The sequence below is a fragment of the Sardina pilchardus genome, chromosome 15 (genome assembly GCF_963854185.1).
Source record: "Sardina pilchardus chromosome 15, fSarPil1.1, whole genome shotgun sequence".
NCBI classification, from domain to species: domain Eukaryota; kingdom Metazoa; phylum Chordata; class Actinopteri; order Clupeiformes; family Clupeidae; genus Sardina; species Sardina pilchardus.
In genome coordinates, this window is record NC_085008.1 from 14,959,261 (window position 1) to 14,983,572 (window position 24,312).

General features: G+C 43.9%; 4 protein-coding genes across 5 annotated transcripts; 2 read left to right on the forward strand and 2 right to left on the reverse strand.

The window, feature by feature from the left end:
- The first annotated feature begins 1,565 nt into the window (after positions 1-1,565).
- tnfaip8l1 (tumor necrosis factor, alpha-induced protein 8-like 1) lies at positions 1,566-8,100 on the forward strand. 2 transcript variants are annotated; one of them, XM_062556725.1, is made up of 2 exons: positions 1,566-1,863; positions 6,090-8,100. In XM_062556725.1, the coding sequence occupies exon 2, from the start codon at positions 6,095-6,097 to the stop codon at positions 6,653-6,655; it is 561 nt and encodes a 186-aa protein (XP_062412709.1). In that variant the 5' UTR covers positions 1,566-1,863; positions 6,090-6,094; the 3' UTR covers positions 6,656-8,100. The 2 variants fall into 2 exon arrangements, with proteins under 2 accessions (XP_062412709.1, XP_062412708.1); XM_062556724.1 differs by lacking the exon at positions 1,566-1,863 and adding an exon at positions 3,074-3,970.
- A 2,977-nt stretch (positions 8,101-11,077) lies between these two features.
- Positions 11,078-14,906, forward strand: LOC134102256 (uncharacterized). Its single transcript, XM_062556305.1, has 3 exons — positions 11,078-12,332; positions 13,015-13,634; positions 14,373-14,906. The coding sequence occupies exons 1-2, from the start codon at positions 11,193-11,195 to the stop codon at positions 13,537-13,539; spliced, it is 1,665 nt and encodes a 554-aa protein (XP_062412289.1). The 5' UTR covers positions 11,078-11,192; the 3' UTR covers positions 13,540-13,634; positions 14,373-14,906.
- Positions 14,907-14,958: 52 nt separating this feature from the next.
- Positions 14,959-18,764, reverse strand: mydgf (myeloid-derived growth factor). Its single transcript, XM_062556307.1, has 6 exons — positions 18,554-18,764; positions 17,321-17,371; positions 17,171-17,232; positions 16,994-17,075; positions 15,625-15,697; positions 14,959-15,273 (listed from the first exon to the last, which is right to left on the reverse strand). Exons 1-6 carry the CDS (start codon positions 18,713-18,715, stop codon positions 15,194-15,196), a joined length of 510 nt encoding a protein of 169 aa, XP_062412291.1. The 5' UTR covers positions 18,716-18,764; the 3' UTR covers positions 14,959-15,193.
- A 3,369-nt stretch (positions 18,765-22,133) lies between these two features.
- Positions 22,134-24,194, reverse strand: loxl5a (lysyl oxidase-like 5a). The gene is made up of 7 exons (XM_062556298.1): positions 24,042-24,194; positions 23,730-23,838; positions 23,392-23,529; positions 22,977-23,133; positions 22,743-22,838; positions 22,547-22,662; positions 22,134-22,449 (listed from the first exon to the last, which is right to left on the reverse strand). Exons 1-7 carry the CDS (start codon positions 24,121-24,123, stop codon positions 22,443-22,445), a joined length of 705 nt encoding a protein of 234 aa, XP_062412282.1. The 5' UTR covers positions 24,124-24,194; the 3' UTR covers positions 22,134-22,442.
- Positions 24,195-24,312: the final 118 nt, after the last annotated feature.

Genomic DNA, 24,312 nt, shown 5'->3' on the forward strand with positions numbered 1-24,312 from the left:
AAGTAATAACAAAAAAAATCATCACAATGCTTGATTGTGGCTTTATATTTTGCTGTAGGCCTAGATCCTCCCTGAATTTCGTATCAGTACCACCTCAATTAGGTTCGTTTTTAATGGCATAAGGACTTCTCACACTGAAGCCATTGTTGTCTTGTGCCCAAAATCAGTACCACGTCGCCACCTAGTGGAAGAAATGGGATCTATATAATTTAAGATCCTAACTACTGCATGAAAAATAGCATTGCCTTTCTGAATGTTTTTAGTTAGTAGTAAAGTAGTCAGACAGTAAAAGAGACCCATCAGTTTTTGATGGAGAAAGTAGGGCTATCCTGTGTGCACACTGTAAACGGACAAACAATTGCACTGAAAGGCTTAGAGTTTGTAGTTTGCAGGAGAAGGAAAATGTGTTTTTCAGCGCATGCTCCAGATAGTGGAGGTTACTTTTTTGATAATTTTTAGAAAAATTCTATTCAGCGTGACAAAAGCATTAGGTGTCAAAAGAGATTGTGTACACACCAAAGCAAAGTTGATTGAACTGGATTCACACAATAAAATGGTAGCCTAATAGGCTACTGAATTTCAAACATAGCCTATCTATCATGTTTTCATGTAGAAATGTTATTTTTACAGAGAGACCCCCCCCCCCCCCCCCCCCCATTTCTGGTTAATAATCTATTATACAAAGTGTAAATGGAAAGCTACCTATTCATTAACTGAAAATAATTCTAGACACACACATTTTGAAATATGAAATCAAGTCACATTCTTCCCAACACAATCTTAGCAAATGAAAAGGATTGCCTTACACCCTCATGTCACACCATCTGGAGTAGCCTGTAATAAACTAGACCTATTGTACTTACTTAGGCTACAACACATTCTTCTGTGCCAGACTTCCTGCAAAGTTCATCATGGAACGGAAAATAACAACACTGTGCTGTCCAGAAAACATCCGGCTCTAATGCACCTATAGCACGTCTGGATTTATAATCAGCTGGCAATGTGTGTGTGTGTGTGTGTGTGTGTGTGTGTGTGTGTGTGTGTGTGTGTGTGTGTGTGTGTGTCTGTCTGTCTGTCTCTCTATGCGTATGTGTGTGTGTGTGTGTGTGTGTGTGTGTGTGTGTGTGTGTGTGTGTGTGTGTGTGTGTGTGTGTATGTATAATTGTGCGTGCGAGCGCGCGCGCGCGCGCGTTTATTACTCAATGAAAGAACTGCAGGCCAAGCCAAGCAAGAGCCTAAGTGAGCCATCTAAATTGACGTCTGAAATCTGTCTCTCTGTTCAGCTGTGTGATATATAAGTTTTTTTGTTTATAGAAATATGCCGAAGTTCCTCTTCATTGTTCGGCTAATGCAACTTCCTTTGGGAAATTCTCAGCCTTGGATTTCGAAGCTAAATGAGGATAATTACTGGAAACCGAAATGGGGGCAGGGAAATTGAGGCTCTAACGGACTATTTGCCATTTATGATTGGTCCATGAAACACCTAGGACAACGATTGGCCAAATATACTATCAATCTCCCTTTTCTTGAGACCCTCAACTTTGAAACTTTTTGCGAGGAGGAGTCAGATTACTCACTCCTGTAACCGATCTGGAAACATAGGGAAGAAAATACCATTTCAATTATTTACGACGATGCAGATAGAAACACCGAAGGGGTTATGAGACCTAAAACAGCCAACAGTAGCAAAGTCAGAGTCTACAAGGTCTTTGTTAAGTTGTTTTATCATCGGCTGTCATCATGAAGATTCGACGTTTATCTTGATCTTTGTATTGAACAGTTGGACGTAGCCAAGCAACACTGTAGCCAGATCACGGTTTTCCCTCGCCCGTATCCGGTTCAAAATTAAGATATCCCAGGAAGGTAAGGAAACTGGTTGTAGCAGAAGTCTTAACCCTCGCCTCGTGTCATGTTCAACAGTTTTTAAGAAGTACCTGTAATTCTGTGTGCTTTTCTGTTGGAAACAATGTAATTTCTCTGCTGCCTTTTTTTAGTGCTCTCAGTTCGCATTGGGACTGCTTTAACAGAAACAAAGCTGCGCTGTAAGTTAAATGTATCTCCTGAAGTGTTCACCAAGAGGATATTGTCATGTTTTACTGTGTATCGGCCCATTATTCCCTAACACCGCAGAGGGTGGCTGCATGAATTGATGTCATGGCTCTATCTGCTATATGGGTCAGAGTGTGAGAGGGATAATTGTTCTGAGTGACCATGTTACTGAACACTGGACAGACCTGCGCCTGGACACACATAGGCTACCCTAACGCTCAGCACTAATTGCTTGTCAATGTAAACTTGCAGGCTAAGCCTACGTTGCTATAGCCCAAGCTATAACAAAACAGTACAGCCTTTGTCTTTTATTCCAAATTGGATAATCTAATATTGTTGTGAACATTAAAAACTCGCATCTATTTTGGAAACAGATTTGTGAATGAATGGATGGTTGGTTTTCACTGAATGTAGGCTGCTGTTGTTGGGTTAGGGGTATCAAACCAAGCCTAGCTTGCTACAAGTCGATTCATTGACTAATATTGATTTAAGAGATATCAATGAATTGCTGCATTGTTTTTAAGAGAGTGGTACTGTCAGTCATTTATTTACAGACGGTGATATGTTTGACCTGATTTCCTAGACTGCAAAGTTCAAAGTGGGTAGGCTGCTTCATTTGTTGCCAAGGAAACATTAACAGTTTGCTCTTTGATTCATGCCGTCAGCAGGTTTAAAGTATGCCCTTTGTATAATTTCATTTTCTTCCACTCTCCACAGCAACAGCCTGAAGTATTTTAACACCCAAGCATAAGTTGTGAATATGTGGCTCATTCATTTCAGACCGCTTTCCTGTTTTGTGAGCAGGTGTCCTCGTCTTTCATGACAGGAAGACTGTATGTTATGTGTGATGGGCTATCAGTGTTGGTCAATGTTTGTCAGAGCATTCTTTTAGTGGATACTGTATGCTGTAATGGTATTAAATTTACCATGGAAATACGTGTGTGATGTGGCTATTCTATTCATTAACAATAGGACATAAACAATGTTGCGGCCTCACATCCCTTCCATTTTGGCAGATGGTATCCTACACATTGACACAATAGTGGGGTGTCAACTAAAGAACCTTCCTGACACCTTGACACTGATGATTTTGAAATAATTCACAAGTGGTTCAACTATAGAGGTCTAATGTATATCGAACAGTCTTATTTTGTAGTGATTGCTTTCTTCATGACAGGCTCACACAAGTGACATGGAGTTTGCACTGTGACTTCTTACGACTGAGGCATAATTTAGCGCCTATTATTTATTTGGCGTCAGTTCACTTCTTTTCAATAATTCATTGCACCACAGGCATCTCAAGGTGTTATGAGAGCATGCTGAACATTGCTTGCTTTTTTGTTTGGAGTTGGAGGGCCTGTTAAACTCTCAGCATTCTGCTCAAAGCCTAGCTGCTAGTGGGAGGATGAGAGAGACAGCCACACACACATCACAGCCATACTAAATAAGGTCCCGCTCCACCACCTAGTGTAGTGATTTGTGTCTTATGTAACAGTGCAAGAATAGAGAGAATAGCCTGAAAAAAGAAAGACAACTGGTGCATCCTTTAGTCAGTTTTTGAAAGTGTATTGCCACAGTTGTGGACCGTTTGTTTTGCTGCATTGGTGAGGCTCGGCAGTGAGGAGCCTTTGGAGGGTTTCCAAATGTAAAGCCGGACTTGATTGGAGGACTTGTGTTGCAGTCCCCAGGTGAATCCAATCTGACACCCCATCTCACCTGACACAATTAGCCTGCAACACCTCCTCCACCTCCCCCACTCTTCCACCCACATGTTTACCACCCCGCCATTCACTCTGCTCAGACAAAACTGTTTAGTCTAGCTAAACTCATGAACTTCCTTCCCCATAGAAACGTAGCCACTCATACTTTATATAGTCATACTTTACCATGGAGCTAGAGGCTGTTCTGTACATCTCTGAGGGTGAGTGACTTGTCACAATGGGTGCTATGCAACTGGGAGTTGTTCACTGATCCCTTGTTTCATTTAGCTTGGCAGAGGGGTCCATTTGTACTCATATGTGCCAGATGAGATCCAAGTGAATTCACTCTCTTTAGTCTGGTTGCTGTATTGTAGCATCTGCATCGGATGGCTTCTGGGATTTATTGCTGTGCATGCAGAGAATTTTTAAATCGGTTCAAATTGCCTTATCCAAATTCTGAGGTCGATGCGCCTTGCTGGAGATGCGTCGCCTTTGTGTTTGTTTATTCATGTCACCTCTAATTCTCCTAAATGCAGCTAAAAGATCCGAGTTCATGATTCACCCTGTGTAGCAGTTGATGCCTGCATTTGGCACCATCACTTGAAGCGCAAGGCGCACAAGAGCACTTTATGCTTCTTTATGATTCTGAACGGTGCTTCAGCCCGCCCCTCCTCTCCTCGTCTCTCCTCCTCTCGTTCCCCCACATCGTTTGCTCTGAGGAAGCAGTCATCTCTTCATAGAGATAAAAAGGCACCTTTGCCAGCCAATGACAAAGTGACATTTTTTGTGTGCTTCGCTCGGAGCTGTAGTGCTAGGGGGATTGTGCCAACTCTCAAATCCAAATTATGCACATCAGACTTTATTTGAGGAGCTAGCCATCAAGTTGCATTGATTTTGGGACTATGCCTTGAAAGTTGAAATTTAATGAGCACACAAATTTATATAAATTGACCCCTTTTGCATTTTGTGTGTGTGAGTGTATGCGTTGGTATGCTGTGACGGGGAGGGTGACAGAGGCATATAGTCTACAGTAGATATGGGGAAGTCTTTTGATATCTACAGCCTAATATCATGATCTCCTCTAGATCCTCAAAGCGTTTCAGTTTGATCCCGGCTGACATTTTTGATTAACTGAGGCAGAGAGTGGGAGATTTACATCATCTGAAATTCCTGTCATGTCGCTCCTGTGGAACTGTTCCTGCGCTTTATTACTGAAGTTTTCAATGGGCAAAAAGGCCCATCGAGCATACATGAACGAATGCAAATTGTGTTCTTTGAGGGACAGTGTCTTTGAATACAAATGACTAGTGTCTCACCAAGTACATTCTAATTTGTGTAATGTTGCTCTATGCATAAAATATAAATGCAGGTAATGCAAATATAGGTCAGACCCTTGCTCCATAAGGGCCATGAATTTGTTCAGTACAGTTCCTGCCAAAGTTGGCCATTGTATCGTTTATATTGCGCCCCTGATTTTTACATCGCATCACTTGAATCAATCTCCTCAATCTCCATCACTGGTTCACCATATTGATCACAAAAGTAGGTGTTACAAGTGTTAAAGTAAATCAACTGAAACCATGTGATTTCTACTATTAGAGGTTTTTTTCAACCAAGTCTGATCATCCTTCATTGCGGAGATGTTAAAAACACCTTTGGCAGTGGTTCCTTCAGGCTGAGAGAAGCATTGCCAGTGAAGTCCTGACATGAAGCTGTGCTCCTCCGGTGCATTGTATTTTTTATTATTTTTTTTGTTTTGGCTGACATCAGCGTGTGAAGTAGCAGTGACTCACAGCATGCTGGCTGGCAGGCGGCGCTCAGATAACTCACGGCCCCACCTCTCCTGCTCTCTTCCACTGCCGGCGGTTCAGCGCTCTCAGCGGCAGCGCAGGATGTTTCAGCGACGTTTTCGCCTCGCTACTGGCATTTCTGCGTGAGATGATTGGTAGTTTTCATGTGCCTCCATTGCGTGCCGAGCGGTGTGTGGTTTTTAAAAAAAAAAAAAAAATTTTTTTTTTAGGACAACCGGGCCACTGTTTTTCTCAGATCTTGGTTGGTGTGGAATGAAATCTATTGTTATTGAGCTGAATGAAAAAGTGGAAGTAATTAGTGGATTGCGGTTTCACGAGCACATTCTTTTGATCAATGTCTCAGTGTCCTCAAAGAGAGTTTTTCATGTCTAGGCCTCCCTCTCATGTTGTTTTTTTTATGATGCGCCTTGTATTTTTCACTGCATGGAACACGATTTGATGGCCATTGGATGTTAGAATAGGATAATCTCTGTGTGGGAGAGCACTTGGGAAGTGTCTCAAACCTCTTCTGCTTGATCTCGTTCCACAGACGTCATGGACTCCTTCAGCACCAAGAACCTGGCGCTGCAGGCCCAGAAGAAGCTGATGAGCAAGATGGCAAACAAGACGGTGGCCAACATGTTCATCGATGACACCAGCAGCGAGGTGCTGGACGAGCTGTACCGCGTGACCAAGGAGTACACGCGGAACCGGAAGGAGGCGCAGAAGATCATCAAGAACCTCATCAAGATGGTGGTGAAGCTGGGCGTGCTCTACCGCAACAACCAGTTCAGCGCCGACGAGCTGGCGCTGGTGGAGGCCTTCCGCAAGAAGGTGCACACGCTGGCCATGACGGCGGTCAGCTTCCACCAGATCGAGTTCACGTTCGACCGGCGCATCATGAGCGGCATCCTCAACGAGTGCCGCGAGCTGCTCCACCAGGCCATCAACCGCCACCTCACCGCCAAGTCGCACTCCCGCATCAACCACGTCTTCAACCACTTTGCTGACTGTGACTTCCTGGCGACGCTCTACGGGCCCACCGACGTCTACCGAGGCCACCTGCAGAGGATTTGTGACGGCGTGAACAAGATGTTGGATGAAGGCAACCTCTGACCTCTCACCACCCTCTATTCTCTTCCTCCATCATCTCCATTTTTTATAAAACAAAACAGTGTGTGTTTGTGAACATTTTACATGTTTTTCTGTGTGCCTTTCAGTCTTTGTGTGTCCCCTATTCACAAGACAACTCCAAGATATCTCCAGACTCAAGACACTTTGCCCCTTTCCTATCATTTATGATGATCCTTATAATGCAGACAGACACTTCCTTTGATGACTGAACTATCTACCTAAAACGGTCTTTCACTGAAAGCCTATGATCAAATTTGTGAGAGGATGTTGCGACCTAGTGCAGTCTAAGGACATTACCATGAGCCAACAAGCCCTAATGCCTATAGTGAGAATATGATGAACTTAAAGCACAACTTGAAGCAAAACAAGCACTGCAGTTTCTTAAGTATACTAACATGTTGAAGGACCATTTATGATTACAGGTAGGATATGAATGTATATGTAATCCTGAGTTTACATGTAATCCCCAGCACTATCCCCATACCTGCTTTATTCTCGTCTATGCACAGGTGTGTTTGTTTTAGTGGAAAGTAGCTCTTAGATAACAGCAAGACCAAAGCCTGTTTGTGTAAACCATGTAGCTGGTGCTTAACAAACCTGACCTTTATTTTGGAACTGTAATGTATATATTTGTCATATTATGAAATCCCATGTTATGAGACTCACCAGTACCTTAAATATAGTGTAGATTCAGTGTAGAGCTCAAATATTTTATGATTTTTAATTGAAATGCAGTACTAGCATGGCTCTAGACCTGTTGATTTTATAATAGGAATAACGAATGGATTGTACTGATTGTACTCATTTCGGATTTTACCCAGAGACCAGGATCTAGTATTTTAGTAGTATTCGCTTACAGCCCACTCTAAACCCTGTACCCCAAGCTAATGTGATAGAGATAGCTAGAAATCTGCTCTCTGATGCAAGTCCTCAAGCAGGAATGAAGTTTGATGTGAATAATCTACTTGCCTCTATGATGCTACTCTGCACACACAGGCTCTTCTAGATTTATTTTTATATTGCTGTTTGTGAAAGACATGTTATTCTCATTTAATGTTGTCTCTGGCGAAGATCAGAGACTCTTGGAAGACCGTCTATTCATGGGATACACCAGAGGAGTAATCGTTCTGTCACTGAATCAAAACCTGTAGCAGCTCTGCCAAAGAGGTTTCAAATGAATGTTTTAAAGTCACAGTAGAGGACCCAAACATTCCCAAGGAGGTTTTGTTTTGGAATGCTGTGTTTACATTCCACAGGAAGCTCAGCTTTGGAATGCTACTATACATTATCTATGCACTTAGTAGATTAGTGGTTAATATTTTTGTATTTTCTAAATATACATCTCCCAGCTGTAAAGTGATCACCTGTTGGACTGTTCTGTTGGTTATGTGACACTTGAGCTCATGAATAAAGGATTTGAAAGAGTATGCCAACACAAGTACTGAAAAGAGAACAATAGACCATAGGCCTAATATCTTTTTATGGAGCTGTAAAGTTCAACGGCAATCAATGCCATATCCGTCTCCAACTTAAGCACTCAGAGTTGAGTCTCTCAGGCCGTCTGTTCTTAGTCAGTGAGTCAGTAACGAAATGACGGTGAACTGTTATTTCTGTATATATATGTTTTTTCATCATGTGCTCACCATGACCATTAAGGGAAGATATTTTTAGTCGAATCCAGTGTATACCTTTTGATTGAAAGTGATATGTGTGAACAAGTCATCTGAACATAAAGGTTTTGCCAACATCCGTTCTCTTTTCTACAATTGTAATAGACAAATACAGTGTTTAGACAAGTAACAGTGATTGCATTATTTGCATTACTTGGAGGTTATTGCTATATTTGGTCCTCTCTGTATACTTCTGTTACAGATCTCCAGTATTAGAGTCTCTTAAAACAGTGGAGAGAACATTCAGCTAATCTCCATGCATCTGACCTGGATTAGTCCATTCAAATCAGTCGTTCTTGGCCAGAGCATTGTTATGTTTAGAGGCTGTGCTTCCGACTCCCCAAACAAAGCACTCCTGCTTTTCCCCCACTCCCACAAGTAGTGAAGTCTGCTTACCATGATGGAATTTTTCATGCTAGTTTCTAGTTTGGAGGAAAGCAGAATGCGTATCTCGGTTTCATATCCACTCCAATGTTTACTCAAAAGAACACAATGAAAATATATTAATTGAAATTGATTGTCTGTCTATTAATTCTCGGAAATCAATTTCCCGTTTCTGTTAAGTAGATTCCCAGTCCCTCGCCACTCTCCATTTCTATTGCTGCTCACGGCTCTTTGCCTCAGTCTCGCTCCACTGTGTTTGCTTAATACCCTCTGCCTCCAGGCAATAGGAAATATGACAGTTACCTGAGACTCAGTTCCTGAGCTCCTCCAATCTTGCTTTTTTCTTTAAAGTGTGTCCTCTGAGGAAACAAGACTGGCATGTTTATTTGAGATAAAACGGGAGGGGGTGTCGGCAGGAAAAGCAGCACCCTATAAAAATATGTTCCTGACAACAGCATAAGCCCACCACACTTGCTATGGCTTAATGTATTCAGCACTGGGCCCGGACCACCATACGTCAAAAGGTCACTTGACAAACAATCCACTCTCCCACTGCGAGAGCCACAGACCCGCCATTGTGAAGGCTGCCCTGTCAGGCCGTGCCAAGACAAACACCGACCCTCAGGAATACCAAATGACCAAGCCCTTGAATCACAAACAGAGGTGACACTAACGACCCCTGTCTGTGCCCCTGCACTAAAAGTTGTCCCCACACACTCCCGGGTGCCCACATAAATGTGGTACGGTGCAAAGGGACCATTACTAGCTGTCATCCTCTGTCGTTGGGCTGGCAAGAAAATAAAAGTGCTGTTTACGTGGACCATTAATCAGTATGTGGCTAAAGTTGGTCCGCTGCACAAACACATGATGCCGGGGCAGGAGGGCTATTTGAACAGAGGTGATTCTGATGCAGTCTCCCGTTCTACAGTGCACCAGCCCCTATATAGATGAAGAGGGAGAATTGAGGGGCTGTCAGCAGACAAGGACGGGAAGTTTTCCACTGCTACAGGTACAGAGTGTACTTGTTGTGAATTTAAAATAATGTAGATTTGGACCTATTTATAGACGGTGCACAGCGAGTGGGTGATGGCTGAAATGAGAGGGAGTCAGTGTGATGTGACGCACAAGCAGCCAGGGCCCTCGTGAGAGAGAGAGAGAGAGAGAGAGAGAGAGAGAGAGAGAGAGAGAGAGAGAGAGAGAGAGAGGTGTATGAAATGTCATCAAGTGGTGGGAAGTTACTGTTCCATTTCCATCGAGAATGGAAGACAAAAAGCCCTTCGCCTTTGGAAAGGAGAGGAGACAAAAGCTGTGACAGCCACTATTTTCTGCTGCCTCAGATAGGATCAGCTGCAAAAAGTCTGCGATGGGAGCCTATAATTCAGTTTCATTTAAACTGGCTTCGTAAGTCGCCTGTGCAGAGAGACACATTTGGAATGAAATCACACCAGAGCCTCTGCTGCTGAATGCAGTAATTTGGTATGAAAACATCAAACACAAATAAAGACAATACACTGAAGGCGCACTGTGTATTTGTGTGAGTGGAAACAATGAATGACAATGAAGGCAATGTTTCATCAGCACGATTACATCATTTTCTTTTTGCCGGTTTCCTGTAACTCAAGTGGGGGGAAAGCCCACCTCCCTCTTATCCTCCCTCAACCCACCCTGCACCCCACTCGACCACCACCCCCTCCTGACACACACACACACACACACACACACACACACACACACACACACACACCCTCCCTCCTCCATCTTCGGAATCCCATGCTGTGTTTAATTGTAGAGTTGTGTGGCAGAACGTGAGTGAGGCAGATCAGACCAGAAGCGGGGGACTCACGTGGAGGCACATTGTCTAACCCGGGATTAAAAGCGGGCTTGATTGAAGTCAGACTAGTCCACACAAATGAACAAGCAAAAGGGAGCAGAGAGAAACGGCTCAGAGTGTGTGTGTGTGAGAGAGAGAAAGAAAAGGATAAAGAGACAGAGAGAGAGAGAGAGTATGAGTGAGTGAGTGAGAGAGTGTGGGAGGAAGAAAGAGCCAGAAAGGGGAGACAGCGCAGTATGTAGGGGGAGTGAGTGAGTGAGAGAGAGAGAGAGAGAGAGAGCAAGAGAGAGGGAGGGAGGGAGGGAGAGGCAGGAAGCGTGCCACTGCTACTGAGACAGAAATGCAGGGAGGGCGCAGGAGAGAGAGGGGAAGAGGGAGGCCCACTGCAGCACGGGGTAACAAGGGAGAACGGTGAGAGGCGAGAGGAGGGGAGGAAGAGAGAGAGGCGGACAGCATCCAGGAGGAGACGGGGGGAGAGAGAACAGAGGGATAACATCAAGAAACAAGCCGAGGCAGGAAACGGAGGGAGCGAAGGAGAGGGAGCGGACAGGAGGAAGGGAGGGAGAGCGTGAGGTGCACCGGGAGCGGAGGAAAGTTGGAGGAAGACAAGAGGGAGAGAAGAAAACCCCATTCAATGCTAATTCAAGTGGCGGGAAGCGGACGACAGGCTCTGTGCAGCACGCCTCCTCTGAGTCGACCGGACTTCACCATCATGTTCGCAGACGCCAGGCAGGGGGGCCGGGACAGGGTCTACCAAAACAACAACGGCACGCACCACCACCACCACCACCACCACCCGTGGCCACACAAGGTACCGGGCTTTCCGCTGGAGCTGAGGCGCGCCGTCAGTGAGCGCAAGATGACATGTGACAAAAACGGGAGCCTGCCATTCGTGGCAAAAGAGCACACGGCGAAATCTCACGAGAGCACGGGCGGCAGCGGCGGCGACCTTTCAAACAGACCCTGGTGGCGTCAGACAAAGCTGCCTTTCGCCGCGCGGGACGGCCGCGCGCAGCCAGATGTGGCCGGATACAGCTGTGCGCCGGAGGCGAGCCCCGCGAGGTGGAGCAGGTCTGTGGGACGGGAGAAGAAACACTGCCTGTTTGTGAGGGACTACTACAGAGAATGCCGCTTTGTTGAGCACTGCCACCAGACCGACACACACCCCTCCTCAGGGAAGTGCTCGCCTGCTCCGCCGACACAGTTCAAAGGTCAAGAAAACTGTGGCGCTCCTGTTCACAGCCAGGGACAACAGCAGGGCTGTGTGAGAGAGCCCTTTCAGAGAGAGCCATATGGAGCTGACATGCCTGACACAGGTAAACAAGACCCCGCTCCACGCGACTACTTAAAAACCACTTTAAATTCTGATTCTGATTGCAAAGTGGATAGCAGCGAGGGGGATCAAGTTGCACCCAAGGTCCTGGCACAGGAAAGCCTCGACAAATCCAGCCCCAGTAACTCTCCCATCCTCCCATCCCAAGTTTCGTGTGGGGAGCTGACTTCTGCCAACACGCCGCAGCAGCAGCAGCAGCAGCAGCATCAACAGAGCTGTTCCCAGATGGGGGAGAGCACAACTAATGCTGAGCGGCTGCCCTCCAGTGCAGCACAGGGACCGAAGCCCGCACCAGAGCCCGAGCCCGAGCCCGAGCCCGAGCCGTGCCTGCCGTGGCCAAAGAAGAAACAGAGGGCCGTCCGGGACCAAATCCGACGAGTTGTCGTGGAACTGGAGGGGATTTTGCACGGCCTAAAAGAGGTTCATCTGGAGATGAAAGAGGTAAAAAAAATTACATTTCCATTTCTTGCCCGAAGGATTGGAAAAAAGACTAATTCTGAAACATTAATGACATAAATTATTAATGACCCACAAGCAACATTGAATTGAGCTGTGTTTTGAGACATTTCCGATAGCTTTCAATATATTCATATAATTCAGTGTTACGAATTGTTGGGTACAAATGGACCAGCTTCATTTGCATGTAAACACAGCATTCCCAGAGCAATTATGGGCTATGCTGCTGTTCACTCTAATCCATCCAGAAATACAGCAGGTTCAGATAATGTAGCATAAGAAGAGGACAGCAGAGGAGGCCAGTGCTCAGAATGATGAAGGCAGGAGAGCAATAGCTGTTTGATATGCTCCATTTACCAAATGCATGCACTGGCAGAAAGCAATGCTCATGCAACACCTTTTTTTCAGAGTCCACTCATCCACAGATGTTGGAAACAGCTGGAACAAGTTATTTATTTAAATACTTTGCCGCTACTGTATGAAAACATTACCGTGGATAATGGTGTAATTGCCATAAAAGCGTCCCCATAATACGCCCACTTTCGGGGTGTTTTTATCCCTCCATGCCAGATTCTGGTCTGACAAATTCAGAGCAGGGGATGGGGCCACTTTGTCTGTGCACAGAGAGCTGCTGTGGAGATGTTAGTGTCATCTTTCTGCCTCACAGGTGGTCCAACAGATTGAGCTCCTGACCTCAGACATTGACCTCACGGGGGACGAGCCGCACGCCGGTCTCCATAGTGACACGCTGGGCAGCAGCAGCTCCAGCGGGGTGATGGTGGGCTGCTCGCGGGCGGAGGGGGAGGACAGTGGGGACGTGGAGTCGGGCAGGGCAGACAGTGCCCCCTCCTCCCAAAAGAGCGTCGCCTCAGAGAGCAGCAGCCCCGTGTCGTTCAGCACTGTGGCCAATGCCAAGACACAGCACACTCCGAACTCTAATGAGGACCACAACACTTCGCCAAATTACCCACTTAACACTGATTCTCCACCAGCTAACCCGTCCAGTGGCCCCAAGCCAAAGGGCAGGAGGGAGGGAATAAAACCAGCCATCTTGAGGGCAGTCACTCTAGGAGCCAGGGGCAAGAAGCCCCCGCCGTACCCCCACCAGCACCCCAAAACCACCAGGCCAGACAAGGGAAGGGATTGTCCCCCGTACCCAGTGAAACGCAGGCTGCTCTCCACCACAGTCTGAGGGACCCGGGGCGCCAGGGCTGCTGCCGCTGCTGGTTGGCACAGTTCTCACCAGCTGTGAGAGAGGTCGGTCTCCACGGTGACAGGAACCTTTCAGTGAGTATGAAGCCGGAACCCCTGCTGTGTCCTGACTGAAATTGATGTGTTCTTATTTAGCGGGCTGCTTCGACTGGCTTTGTGCCAGAGCGACACAGTGCACACAGTTTTTTTTTTCCACAGAAAAAAAAAGCTTGTGGTCCCTTGTTAAATGTTACGCTTCTGCCTCGGCATTGAAACGTGTCAGAAGAAAACAGCTCTCTGTGTAATTACCTGAGTGGGTCCCTTACTGGGCCTCCCTGGCAATGTTTAAGTAGCTGCTTACAAGGTAAGCGAAATATGCTAGCTAATGAAAATCATTACTGACACGCTTGCATTTGCTGCACAACGTAATTATAATAGAATTAGAGTTTCAAAACTGAGCACCCTGAGCTTGATTCAGAGTACTTATCACCCCCATAGAGGACGTTGGAAATCATTACAGCTACAAGACATAATTTAAACGCCTTCTGTTGGCAGAATTTTGTAATGAGGGGGGAATATTTGTGCTAATACTTTGGATTAGTATGTATTGTGCTGCCTGCAGCACCTAAATATCTGTGTCCTAAATACTAAATATATAAATGACTCTTGAATAACAGCTCGACACGTTAGTCTAAAGAAACAATAACTTGAGCAACTGTCTGGTAAAAAAAAATCAATATTTATTTTACAGAAGTGGCTGCACAGTAGAACGCATAGCAATATGTATGAGAAGGGGGGCAAAAATGTAAGTAACAATGTCTTGTGGCCCCCCAGGAAAGACCCACGGGACTACTGAGGGAGCATGCACCACCACTAGCTAATACACACCCTGAGGACTGAGGCTGCAGTAGATCGGGTAAGTCCTATCAATCTTCCTCCATCTGTCTTATGCAAAAAATTACTCTATGGGAAGATAAGCATCAGGGGGGGAAAAACTTAGAGTGTATAAATAGCTGTGAGATTGTGTGTAGGTGAACGGTTTTAGAATGCGCCCGTGGGTCTATTGCACTGGACCAAGAGAGACCATCCTGCCAAGTTCTGCTTTTTAGATGAGCATTAGGAATGAGCACAAGGAAGACAGAATCTGCAGGCTGCAGGTTTGTTTCTCTCTCAGTGGGAGTTCAGTGCTAGATGCTGAGATTCTTGTTATGGCAGATACAATGAGCTGCATTCTTAATTTTCTTGGAACAACCTCATTTGGAGAAACAGAGCATCTTCAGATACAATGCAGCTCTCGCTGTGCACATGGCTATTCTAGCAGATTCCTAATCCCTGGTTTAGTTTTCTACATCTAATATCCCCATAGAACCCCCACCCTACCCCACCACACCACCCCACCCCACCCCACCCACACCACCCCACCCATCCTTTGGGATTCTTCATTAGAAAAACAAACCCTAAGCTGTACTATACGGTACTGTACAGAACAGTTGCACTTCACTTCAACTGTTACAGTGAGCAATCTCTTCTTTCTTTCGCATTTACAGTTCCATCCCCTCTTTTGTCACAGAGGTTTCTGCAGGGCGACGGTAATTTCTTTCTTTCTTCCTTCATCTCACTGAAGCACATTCAGTTGATCGTCTGCATCCGTGCAATCACAGCTCGTCGTGTTTGGTCCGGGCGATCATGGTCAGCTTTGAGAGCTGAGCCTGGAACTTGCCCTCTCTATGGGTCACTGAGGATGAAAAAGAACAGAATGCTTCACTCAAATTGTGTACAATAAAGAAAGGCAATAACCTAGCTTTGTGATTATGCTCTTTTGGGAGTCATCCAGTAGATAAAGCCAATCAAATGCTACTGAAAAACTATGACCCCATAAACGTCAACTGCCAAACCGGCCCACGGTGGCAGCCATAGGCAGCCAACTGCTGCTCGAGGAGTAAAAAAAAGCACTGCTTTGATCTCAGTTCAAAGTACACGCTTTACAGCTGTGCTTGTTGAGATGGTTGTCAGGAAATAAGTGCCAGTTCGGAGAGGTAGAGGAGCTGACAGGTAACGGAATACATCAACGGCCTTGAAAGATCACCTGAGGTTTCCCCAACGATGTACTCTTCCTCCTTCAAAGGCACATCCTTTTGTCCTCCCACAGCAGACTGGGACTGTAGGGGGGGGGATAAAAAGAAAAACAGTGGCAGTGACGGGATGTGACAAACCCGAACATCAAGAGGCCTGAGATACAAGGAGAAACTGCATCCTGAAACAAGCAGAGATAAGTGACAAGGGCAAGAGAAGTGTACTCTATTTTTTTTAGTGTGTATGTGTGTGAGACTTATTTCCTAGATAAAAAAAAAAAAAACACCCATCTTTTTTGTATCTATACATAGGTGCTGCTGCTGCAACTGGAGTTGTATGGAGGCCACGAGACAAGCGTTTGCTCGGTGCACTGCAGTTGTGAAGGACTCGGATCAGATCCTGCCGTCCTGTACTGAGCGGTCCGTTCTCCTACTCTTCCGACTCATTTCTAGATCACAGGCCCGGCACAGAAACAGGACTTGTGACAGAAACAACGCTGCCTGTCTGGCGTGCCGGAGGACGATTAAGGATTCTGGGTCACCTGTGTGGCCTGCTTATCCTCCACTCAGGGCAAAGCGATTGGTGCAAACATGTTTTGACTCGTGTAGAGGATCAGACAAATAATTTTGTGGTTGACAACATGGCTGGTCCAGAGAGAGCTAACGAATGTCCCCATCACTGTTCAACCATCACTCAAGCATGGTTTTGTAGGACAGCACAGCTCAACAGAAATGCGAGCCTCTCGTAAACAGCACATCATCTGCATAGAGTGCCTGTTAGCACGATACACGTGCAGCCCTCTGTAAGATGCAAGTCCTTCACACTCTGGTATACGTACATGATTAAATTCTTCTACAAACATTCTTCTATTATTAGCTTATAAAAGCTAATAATAGCAAATAATGGCTCTACAAGAACAAGAGACATTGTTGGAGTCATATCCATCAGACTAAACTGTGATGCAAATTGGTTAAGGTGGCTCGCCTACTACAGAAAGGATGCATGCAAGTTTTTCAAACTTACTTTATACCTTTAAGCATCATAGTGAACCTCACATATCAATACTAGCTCTACTCTAAAGGTTGAATTCCAGCCACTTTAAACAAAGCAATAACAGTATTAGAAACTGATAGGGCCCTGATGTCTTAGCTTGGAGTCATCAAGGTCAAACAGACCTGTTTGATTAATTGAAACCAAAATGTACCTTGAACTTCAACATTCTGTAATGTTTTTTTATTTGTAAAATCTTCTATGCTGCAGCAGTTGTTGTGAATGTATTACTATGGAGGACCTTCTCCAGGAATATTACACAAAGGTGAACACAAAGCATTAATGATCTCAATAAAGACAATCATTGTAGATTTGCTGATCTGGATACTTACATAAGCACCTACGAATTCCATTTTTGATCCTGTGATCTCTGCCTTGAACTGAGTGAAAAACAAGTAGGACTTGCCTTGCGGCCTGTCAAAGAATGAGAGAAAACACCTCAGAAAAATGTATGGCACACTTCACTTGGCACCAAAAGGCAACACATGCGAGGGAACAGGACAACTTACCTCCACACAGAGCAAGACAGAAGCTTGTCGTCATCACTGAGGCCCACGCTCATTTGCCATTGCTAGTTAAAGAAGCCAGTAAAGAAAGAGTTAAAATGGAATTCAAGGTTTCTGAACTTGATGAGACAAACTGAAAATAGCTCACATTACCTCATTGGTCCCTCCTTGAGATGCATATGTGAAGGAGCATTTGTGATTTTTCTGCAAGATAAGAGGGAAGGTGAAGAAAGAGACACAATTCAGAACTCAAACATAGAAGTTTCTCAGTCTAAAAGGAATTCACAACCCCACAATGCTTAATTAACTCAGGTCTAATTCACTGCAATCTCGCTGCCACATTACAATGTGCAACTATGTTTGCTGCATACTATGTTTTCTCTCACATGAAAATGCCCATATACATCAGTTCACTGAAAATGTGTCATTCACAGTTATGAACAAGAGCAACTTGCAGTGCTATGCCGCAAGTTACAACAAGGGAGTTCAAGCCTTCCTCTGGATGACCAGCACTATATGTGGAGTTCTGTTTTGGCACAGATTAAAAGTCTGCAGAGTAACTCTGTAAGCAAATCTGGTCAAATTTAGTAAAGCTGGTATATATCAAGACCTTTCACCTGTCTACTCTTTACTGACTACTATGTGCTTACTTGTGAAATGCACTGCAGGTGGCGCATTATGATTAGCCATCGTTGCTGGTGACGTTGAGTTTTGCCCACCAATGAATAGCCGAAATGTTGCACTTCCGCACTGACGTGTCCACATTTAAAGCGTTGCTTTTTGTACCAAATCAATGGGCTTATATTGGGTAAACCCATTAATCATATTTAAAAATGGCAAAACAACCAGAGTGTAGTTAATATAATTCATTCCGTATTCCTCTTTAAACGATGATGTTCGTAGCTGCAGCTGCAGCTGCTGACTGGTGGAATTCACCGCTAGCCACGTCTACCACACAGCAACTGAACTCTTCTGCCTACCACGAGCTAAGGAAAAACATGAATGAAAATCGATGTTAACGTCTACCTTTTATTTTCCAAAATACTATATTAATATGATCGTTACATCGATCAATTGGAATTTAAAGTATGCCCTGTCAACAACGGTCATTCACGACAAACCTGTCCATTCAAAACAGACAACTGAGTTAGCAGTTCACCGAACTAGCTTAGTACTTTAGCTGCAAGAAAGACCAGCTAGCATGTTTTGACACAATTTTAACTCATAGGACAATCTCCTGGTAAGTGCGAGTATTCAAGTACGATCACAGATTATCTTTTAGTTAGTTGCTACCCCATGTTAATCAGGTAACAAGTTCACTCGTCAAAGTTTGGCATCACTGTTTGCAAGCTAACGTTAGTTAGCTATGTTAAATAGCCTACTTACAATATTCTGGGAGAAAGTGTGAACAACTCCCCCGGGTTTTACGTTGAATTCCACCGTGTTTGTGTTCTCGGATGAAGCAACCGCAACGACGATGAGAACAACAGTTCCGAGCAGAATATTAGCGGACGGACCTGCACTTCTGCTGTTACTGAGGAGGGCCATGTTGGCTTTTTAGGTTGACGCACCAGCACAGAGTGAAAGAGTTGAGGGCAAGGAGGTTCCAGTGTTGCCAGATATTGCGTGACGTCACGAGAGAAAATGTCAACAGTAGTAGCTACAGCTGACCCCCCAAATATTCAGCAAAAGACACTACGAGGCTACTTATGGTAAAACCTAACACAATAGTACTCCAGTATCTTTACATGTCCATGAACATGTCTTACCTATAGAGATATTTTGGTGTCATTTGTTTTCTTGAATAAATAATAAAAAAACAAGGCCCAGGCTACAATTATTAGATTTCACAACCAAGCCTATTTACGGTAACCCCCCCCCCCAAAAAAAAACAGTTAATTTAAAGTCACTATAACAAAGCAACCTTTGCGGGCCAGAAACATCACCAACCGAACAATGAGCATTGAGCACAACAAGAGCATTTCACTGAGGTCATCATGCAGGTACCCTCTTTGGTGTTTCATTGAATCAAAGATACTCTTGAATTAGGTGATTGAATTAGGCCCATGACACCTCCAGAAGTCTCAACAGTGGTGCCTGGCATCCCACACCCATCCCTCCATATTCATGATGGGTCCTCTAACAAATAGGGGCTTCATAAAGCTTCAACAAGGCTTCACTAGCAAGTGCTCATGATGTGTTGATGCAGGCTCTAAGTAAAGCTATAAGCCTATTGGCCATAGAAAACCTCAGAAGCAGGGACACACAACATCACCAAAACAGTAATCAACAGCATTTCACTGGGATTATCAAGCAGCCATCTTCCCTCTTCGGTGTTTCGTTGAATTATGTGCACAACACCTCCAGAAGTCATTCTCCTCATTGCCGTGGTCATTTGTGATCCAATCAGCAACTACTGTAGACAAACTACAAGCCTAGCAAAAGACACTTCCATACATGTCCATTTATTTTGAGTCAATATCCCAGATAGCAAAATCAGATTGGCAGATAGCTGACTGCTGGTGACATGCTGCCAGACACATGCCACTTGTAGTCTGCTGTTGGACCACCATTTGTTTTTATATTTAACTTGTCATGAATATTAAGAAAAGACATGAAATGTTATTAAGATGCACCGCATAGCGGTACACAATGTGACCGCCGCTCAGTTCTGCACATTCTCTCCACAAAAATAGATTGACGCTTGTCAACTTTTCCTGTAACTCCTATTTGTGCAATTATTTGCAGCTTGTGTATATAAATGAGCGTGTGCATGTGTTTGTTTGCTTTTGTGTATAAGACTGTGTGTGGATGCGTGTGTGTGTGTCTGTGCGTGTGTCTATGTGCATGTGTGTGTGTGTGTGTGTGTGTGTGTGTGTGTGTGTGTGTGTGTCTGTACGTGTGAATCTGTGGGTGTGTACATATGTAACGTGTGTGTGTGTGTGTGTGTGTGTGTGTGTGTGCAGTAAATCTTAACACTTCGCTCAGTAGCACCATCTGCAGGCAGATGGGTGTACAGTCACTACATTTATTCATATTTATTTTATAACCCCCCATGCATGAAATTCTACAAAACTTGGCATACTCCCAGAGAATACCTGGTCTCTTTTCACTTCATTTTCACAAATCGAGGGCTGAGAACCAAAGTGACATTTCACCAACTTTACAGGAGAGCCAAAACAAATATAACTGCTTTTATGTTCACCGTTAAAGACCTTTGGTTTTTGTTCAATAACTATATATTTATAAATATTTTACTTCTATAATTTTGTCAGCTAAGAGAGTTCATCAAGAGCTTTCAGGTGATATATATAACAAATGTTTTACCAAAATGTCACTTACGCCCCTTTGGTTCTCAGACCACGAAATGTTAATATAAATTGGGATTTTGGATTAGTCTATTGCTGTATTCATCTGGTTTCAAATAAGGCACCCCCCCCCCCAAAAAAAAACAAAAAAAATTCAACACAAACAACCAGAGCACATGGGCAAGCAGAAGGTGGAAAACTGCACATTAAGCAAAAGTTACACCTGCGCTCAAATCCATGCTCCTCCGCACTCCATACAAGAGCCAGCTGGCTGGTTTTCATATATGTACATAATAAATATGGAACAACACAGACACATGCTGTTGCTCTTCCAAAAATAACAGCTTCAGTCTAACAAACACCTCACCTGTCTCGTCCAGCTGGCCTCACTGTTGCATCTGGGCCCAAACATAACAGGCATTTCAGGATGTTCATTAAGTCTCAAGTTCACAAATGCATTGCACAGACCATTTGGTTTTATTCAGGAGCTATGAAGGGAAAGCACAGTCTAGAGGATGTTCTGCACGGAACAAACTGTCAAGAGTATGATCAACAAGCACTCACAAAACCCATATTTGTGGACAATGAGGCCCTTGTTAAGACCAAGTAAACATTTTCCTTTACAAGAATCAGACATTGTAAGCCGCTGGAAACAAGAAGGGTATAAATAATGACAATTTTAAATGGCCATGTCAGTCTACAAAAAACAGAGTAAATACTATCCCACAGTAAAAATAAACACCAGTAATTCTGTCCCTCCATTAATTTTCTCCCTCAGCACAAACAAAAACAGAAATATGCTATTGCCATAAACTGGTGGTGAAATGTGTACTGTGTCTCAAGACCTGTTTCATAATGCCACTTGGTGAGACTACTGATACAAAAACTATGGAAACTGGAAATGCATCATATAGAAGTGAGCGGTGATTCTCTTTGCATCCACTGACTCTAGACAGTCAAGATGGCTATATTTAGCGTATATAGGTTTACTGATGAGGTGTGTATTTAGCGAGGCGTTCTGCAACACATGCTGTTTAACTGCCCCCACACATCCCTGTGCCGTACGGTGAGCTGGGCCAGACACTGAACTCAGCACTGTTCCACATGCTCTCTGTCTGACACAGGACCTGTGGAATTTCTCCACTCCGTGCCATCCCCAACCTCCAGGATCATGGGCCGCTCCTTGGCTGAAGCTTAGTATGTTGGAACTTGTACAGCAAAATCCTTCAGTCGTTTAACCATCAGCTCTACAGTATTTACTTAGATTTACATTTAAAAAGACATTAAATCAGAACCGTTAATGTCATAAACACAAAGTGACTGACAGTGTAGCGCCTTTTATGTGGGACAAACGTTTTATCTAGTTAGACCTTTGGATGGATGTGCTTCACACGTCCTTGTTAAAGTAAACAGAGGATTCATCTGTAGCGCGGCACACATATGGTGAGTTCATACGTGACAGCTGTGCTCTTTGTGTTGGGAATGAGAAAAAATGGGGTGAAGGAAAAGGAGAAAAAGTGATGCTTCTCTTTACATGAAAAACTTTAATCAAAAATACAATTTGTTTACACTTCATACAAAAGTGCAAATTACAGTCATTCAAACATTCACAAATATTTTGTGTTCAACATTCCAAATTTGCAGCACAGAGAGCGACATGCATTGAATTGAAAGGTGTGGCATTAAAGCGATATGTGTGGAATATATGAGCTAGCTGATGAAAAGGACATCCGAAATAATCATCCTTAAAGCTCAAAGCTTGATATTGATGTGGACACATTGTTGATTACACTATGTTATTATTGTTATGCATGTAGTTAATGGCTTACCTCTTTCACATCTCAGTTACTCAATTACTACTGACTGAACTGCACACAATTGCATCAGTATTAAAGGAAAAACTGTTATTTTGTACTGTGCTCAAATAAATAGAAATCCTTAGAACTTGATTTCTCCTCTTGAAGAAGTTAGTCTCTGTGAAAGAACAACAGTTTTTTAGTCAAGGATCTAACTTATACATTTAGATCCTTGTCTATAACTTGTCTATCTTTTGGACATTGGACATACTTACACAGTTATTCTGCAGTTGCGCATGTGTACATGCGGGCCTGTGTATCTGACGTCACACCTGACAACATTGTTGGAGAAATCAGACTCCTCCACCTGTCGTGAAGGGTTCACTGTGACCTGTAGGAAAGACACAGCTTTTAAAGGAAACGTCACTTCTGTTTTGTAACGCTGAGTTCAAGTAAACGACTTCACACTACCTTCAGAATGTAATTTCCTGGAGGCACATCAGTGATGTCAATCCACTGACAATCAATGTTGGCATGATATGTATCATAGCAACCAGGGCCCAATCCCTATGGGAATCATCACAAGAAGAATATCTTTTACAATATAAAAATGCAAATGGCAAAAGGTGAGTTGCAGAAAATTGTAACATTGGGGACAGAAGCATTATTTAGGAGCTGAGTGGAGCTTCAAGAAGGTTATTTTACCTGTGTGTGAACTGTGCAAGCGTAGCGTCGCCTTACACCGGGATCACAGCTAGTGTCCTCAAGACAGAAACTTGCCTTGTGTCCCTCAGCCACTTTTCTCTCAGTGGAGATTTCCAACAGGTCGTAATTACTGAAAGCCTCCATGCTGTGGTAGTGCCTGAGCGTAGATAATTGTGGAGAAGAATAGATGCACTTATCTGGCAGTATCACTAAATATAAATGCCATAAAACATCTTTAGTTCAGCTCCCTCTCTCTCCTGTCAACTTTTACTTGCTATGAATATAACTACTGCATGTTGTTGACTGACTCATAGGTCTAAATGTAGCCTGGAGCCAATGCATCAATGGACTGTTGGAACAAGTGGAGGTGGAAATATATTTAATGTGCCAATAATTTATTTAATAGTGAACTCACTGATGGCAACTATGCCACTCCCACTCATGTCTTGGTTTTACTGGCAAGAAGTCAGCAGTTCCTTGATTCTTGACTCTCTGAGGGAATCGAAGTAGTACTCTGTAGTCAAGGTCTCTGACACTTGGACTATAGGCAGACCTTGATGGGGAAATACAAAGAAAATGATGTCTTACCATGTCTTTCACATATTACAAATGTATCAACTGTATCTTTATTGTATAGTCTTGTATATGTTATAAAAGACTTGCAAAAAATATATTAATATCTTTGTTGTTGTGTATCATTAACCACTAATAGCTGTACTATGGCAATGCGGAGTACAGAAACGTTTAAGTTACCGAGAGAGACAGTTCTCCTCAGCTGCACATCTCAGTGCATACATCTGCACACGCTGGATATAAGATGCTGCTTGAATGTAATAAGGGTCAGGGATGAGGTCTGGAAGACCTGAGAAAACAAAGAACAATATAGAACGCAGACATTATTACACTATTAGCCTATAATAGGGCCTGATTAACTCAGACATTATTACACTATTACAGGGCCTGATTATGTGCTTTATTAAAGGCAGGACCTGGCCAGGGAACATATGCATTTAATTTTTTAGAAATGTATGAAAATGTCTAGCATCAGATGTCATCATCACCTACCATTATGGAAGTACCTGGTGCCATAACCAGATGCAGGTGGAGGATGGCCTGGTGGTCTTATTCTCCCACTTGAGGGATACATATTGTGAAAAACTGAATTCCTGTGATTGTTGCTGCGGGAATCATTGTTGGTCACATTTGCTGCATTGGTCGGCTGGGTATCTTCCTCTGTTGTGTTATAAGCAGCAGCAGAAGGAAACACTTCTTGAGGCACTGCATCTATTTCTCCCGGAGTTATGTCCTGTCCAACCTCTTCAGTGGTACCTTCGGG

Excerpts from the sequence above, each read along its gene's own strand:
- tnfaip8l1 (XM_062556724.1), top strand. The coding sequence starts at position 3,937 with ATGGAGCTAGAGGCTGTTCTGTACATCTCTGAGG. Across the intron at positions 3,971-6,089 it reads TGTTCTGTACATCTCTGAGG|ACGTCATGGACTCCTTCAGC; the intron begins GTGAGTGACTTG and ends CTCGTTCCACAG.
- LOC134102256 (XM_062556305.1), top strand. The coding sequence starts at position 11,193 with ATGCTAATTCAAGTGGCGGGAAGCGGACGACAGGCTCTGTGCAGCACG. Across the intron at positions 12,333-13,014 it reads TTCATCTGGAGATGAAAGAG|GTGGTCCAACAGATTGAGCT; the intron begins GTAAAAAAAATT and ends TCTGCCTCACAG.
- mydgf (XM_062556307.1), bottom strand. The coding sequence starts at position 18,715 with ATGGCCCTCCTCAGTAACAGCAGAAGTGCAGGTCCGTCCGCTAATATT. Across the intron at positions 15,698-16,993 it reads TGGAATTCGTAGGTGCTTAT|TCCCAGTCTGCTGTGGGAGG; the intron begins GTAAGTATCCAG and ends CCCCCCCTACAG. Across the intron at positions 15,274-15,624 it reads CATCGTTGGGGAAACCTCAG|TGACCCATAGAGAGGGCAAG; the intron begins GTGATCTTTCAA and ends TTTCATCCTCAG.
- loxl5a (XM_062556298.1), bottom strand. The coding sequence starts at position 24,123 with ATGTATCCCTCAAGTGGGAGAATAAGACCACCAGGCCATCCTCCACCT. Across the intron at positions 23,530-23,729 it reads GAGGAGAACTGTCTCTCTCG|GTCTGCCTATAGTCCAAGTG; the intron begins GTAACTTAAACG and ends TTCCCCATCAAG. Across the intron at positions 22,839-22,976 it reads CTTGCACAGTTCACACACAG|GGATTGGGCCCTGGTTGCTA; the intron begins GTAAAATAACCT and ends TGATTCCCATAG.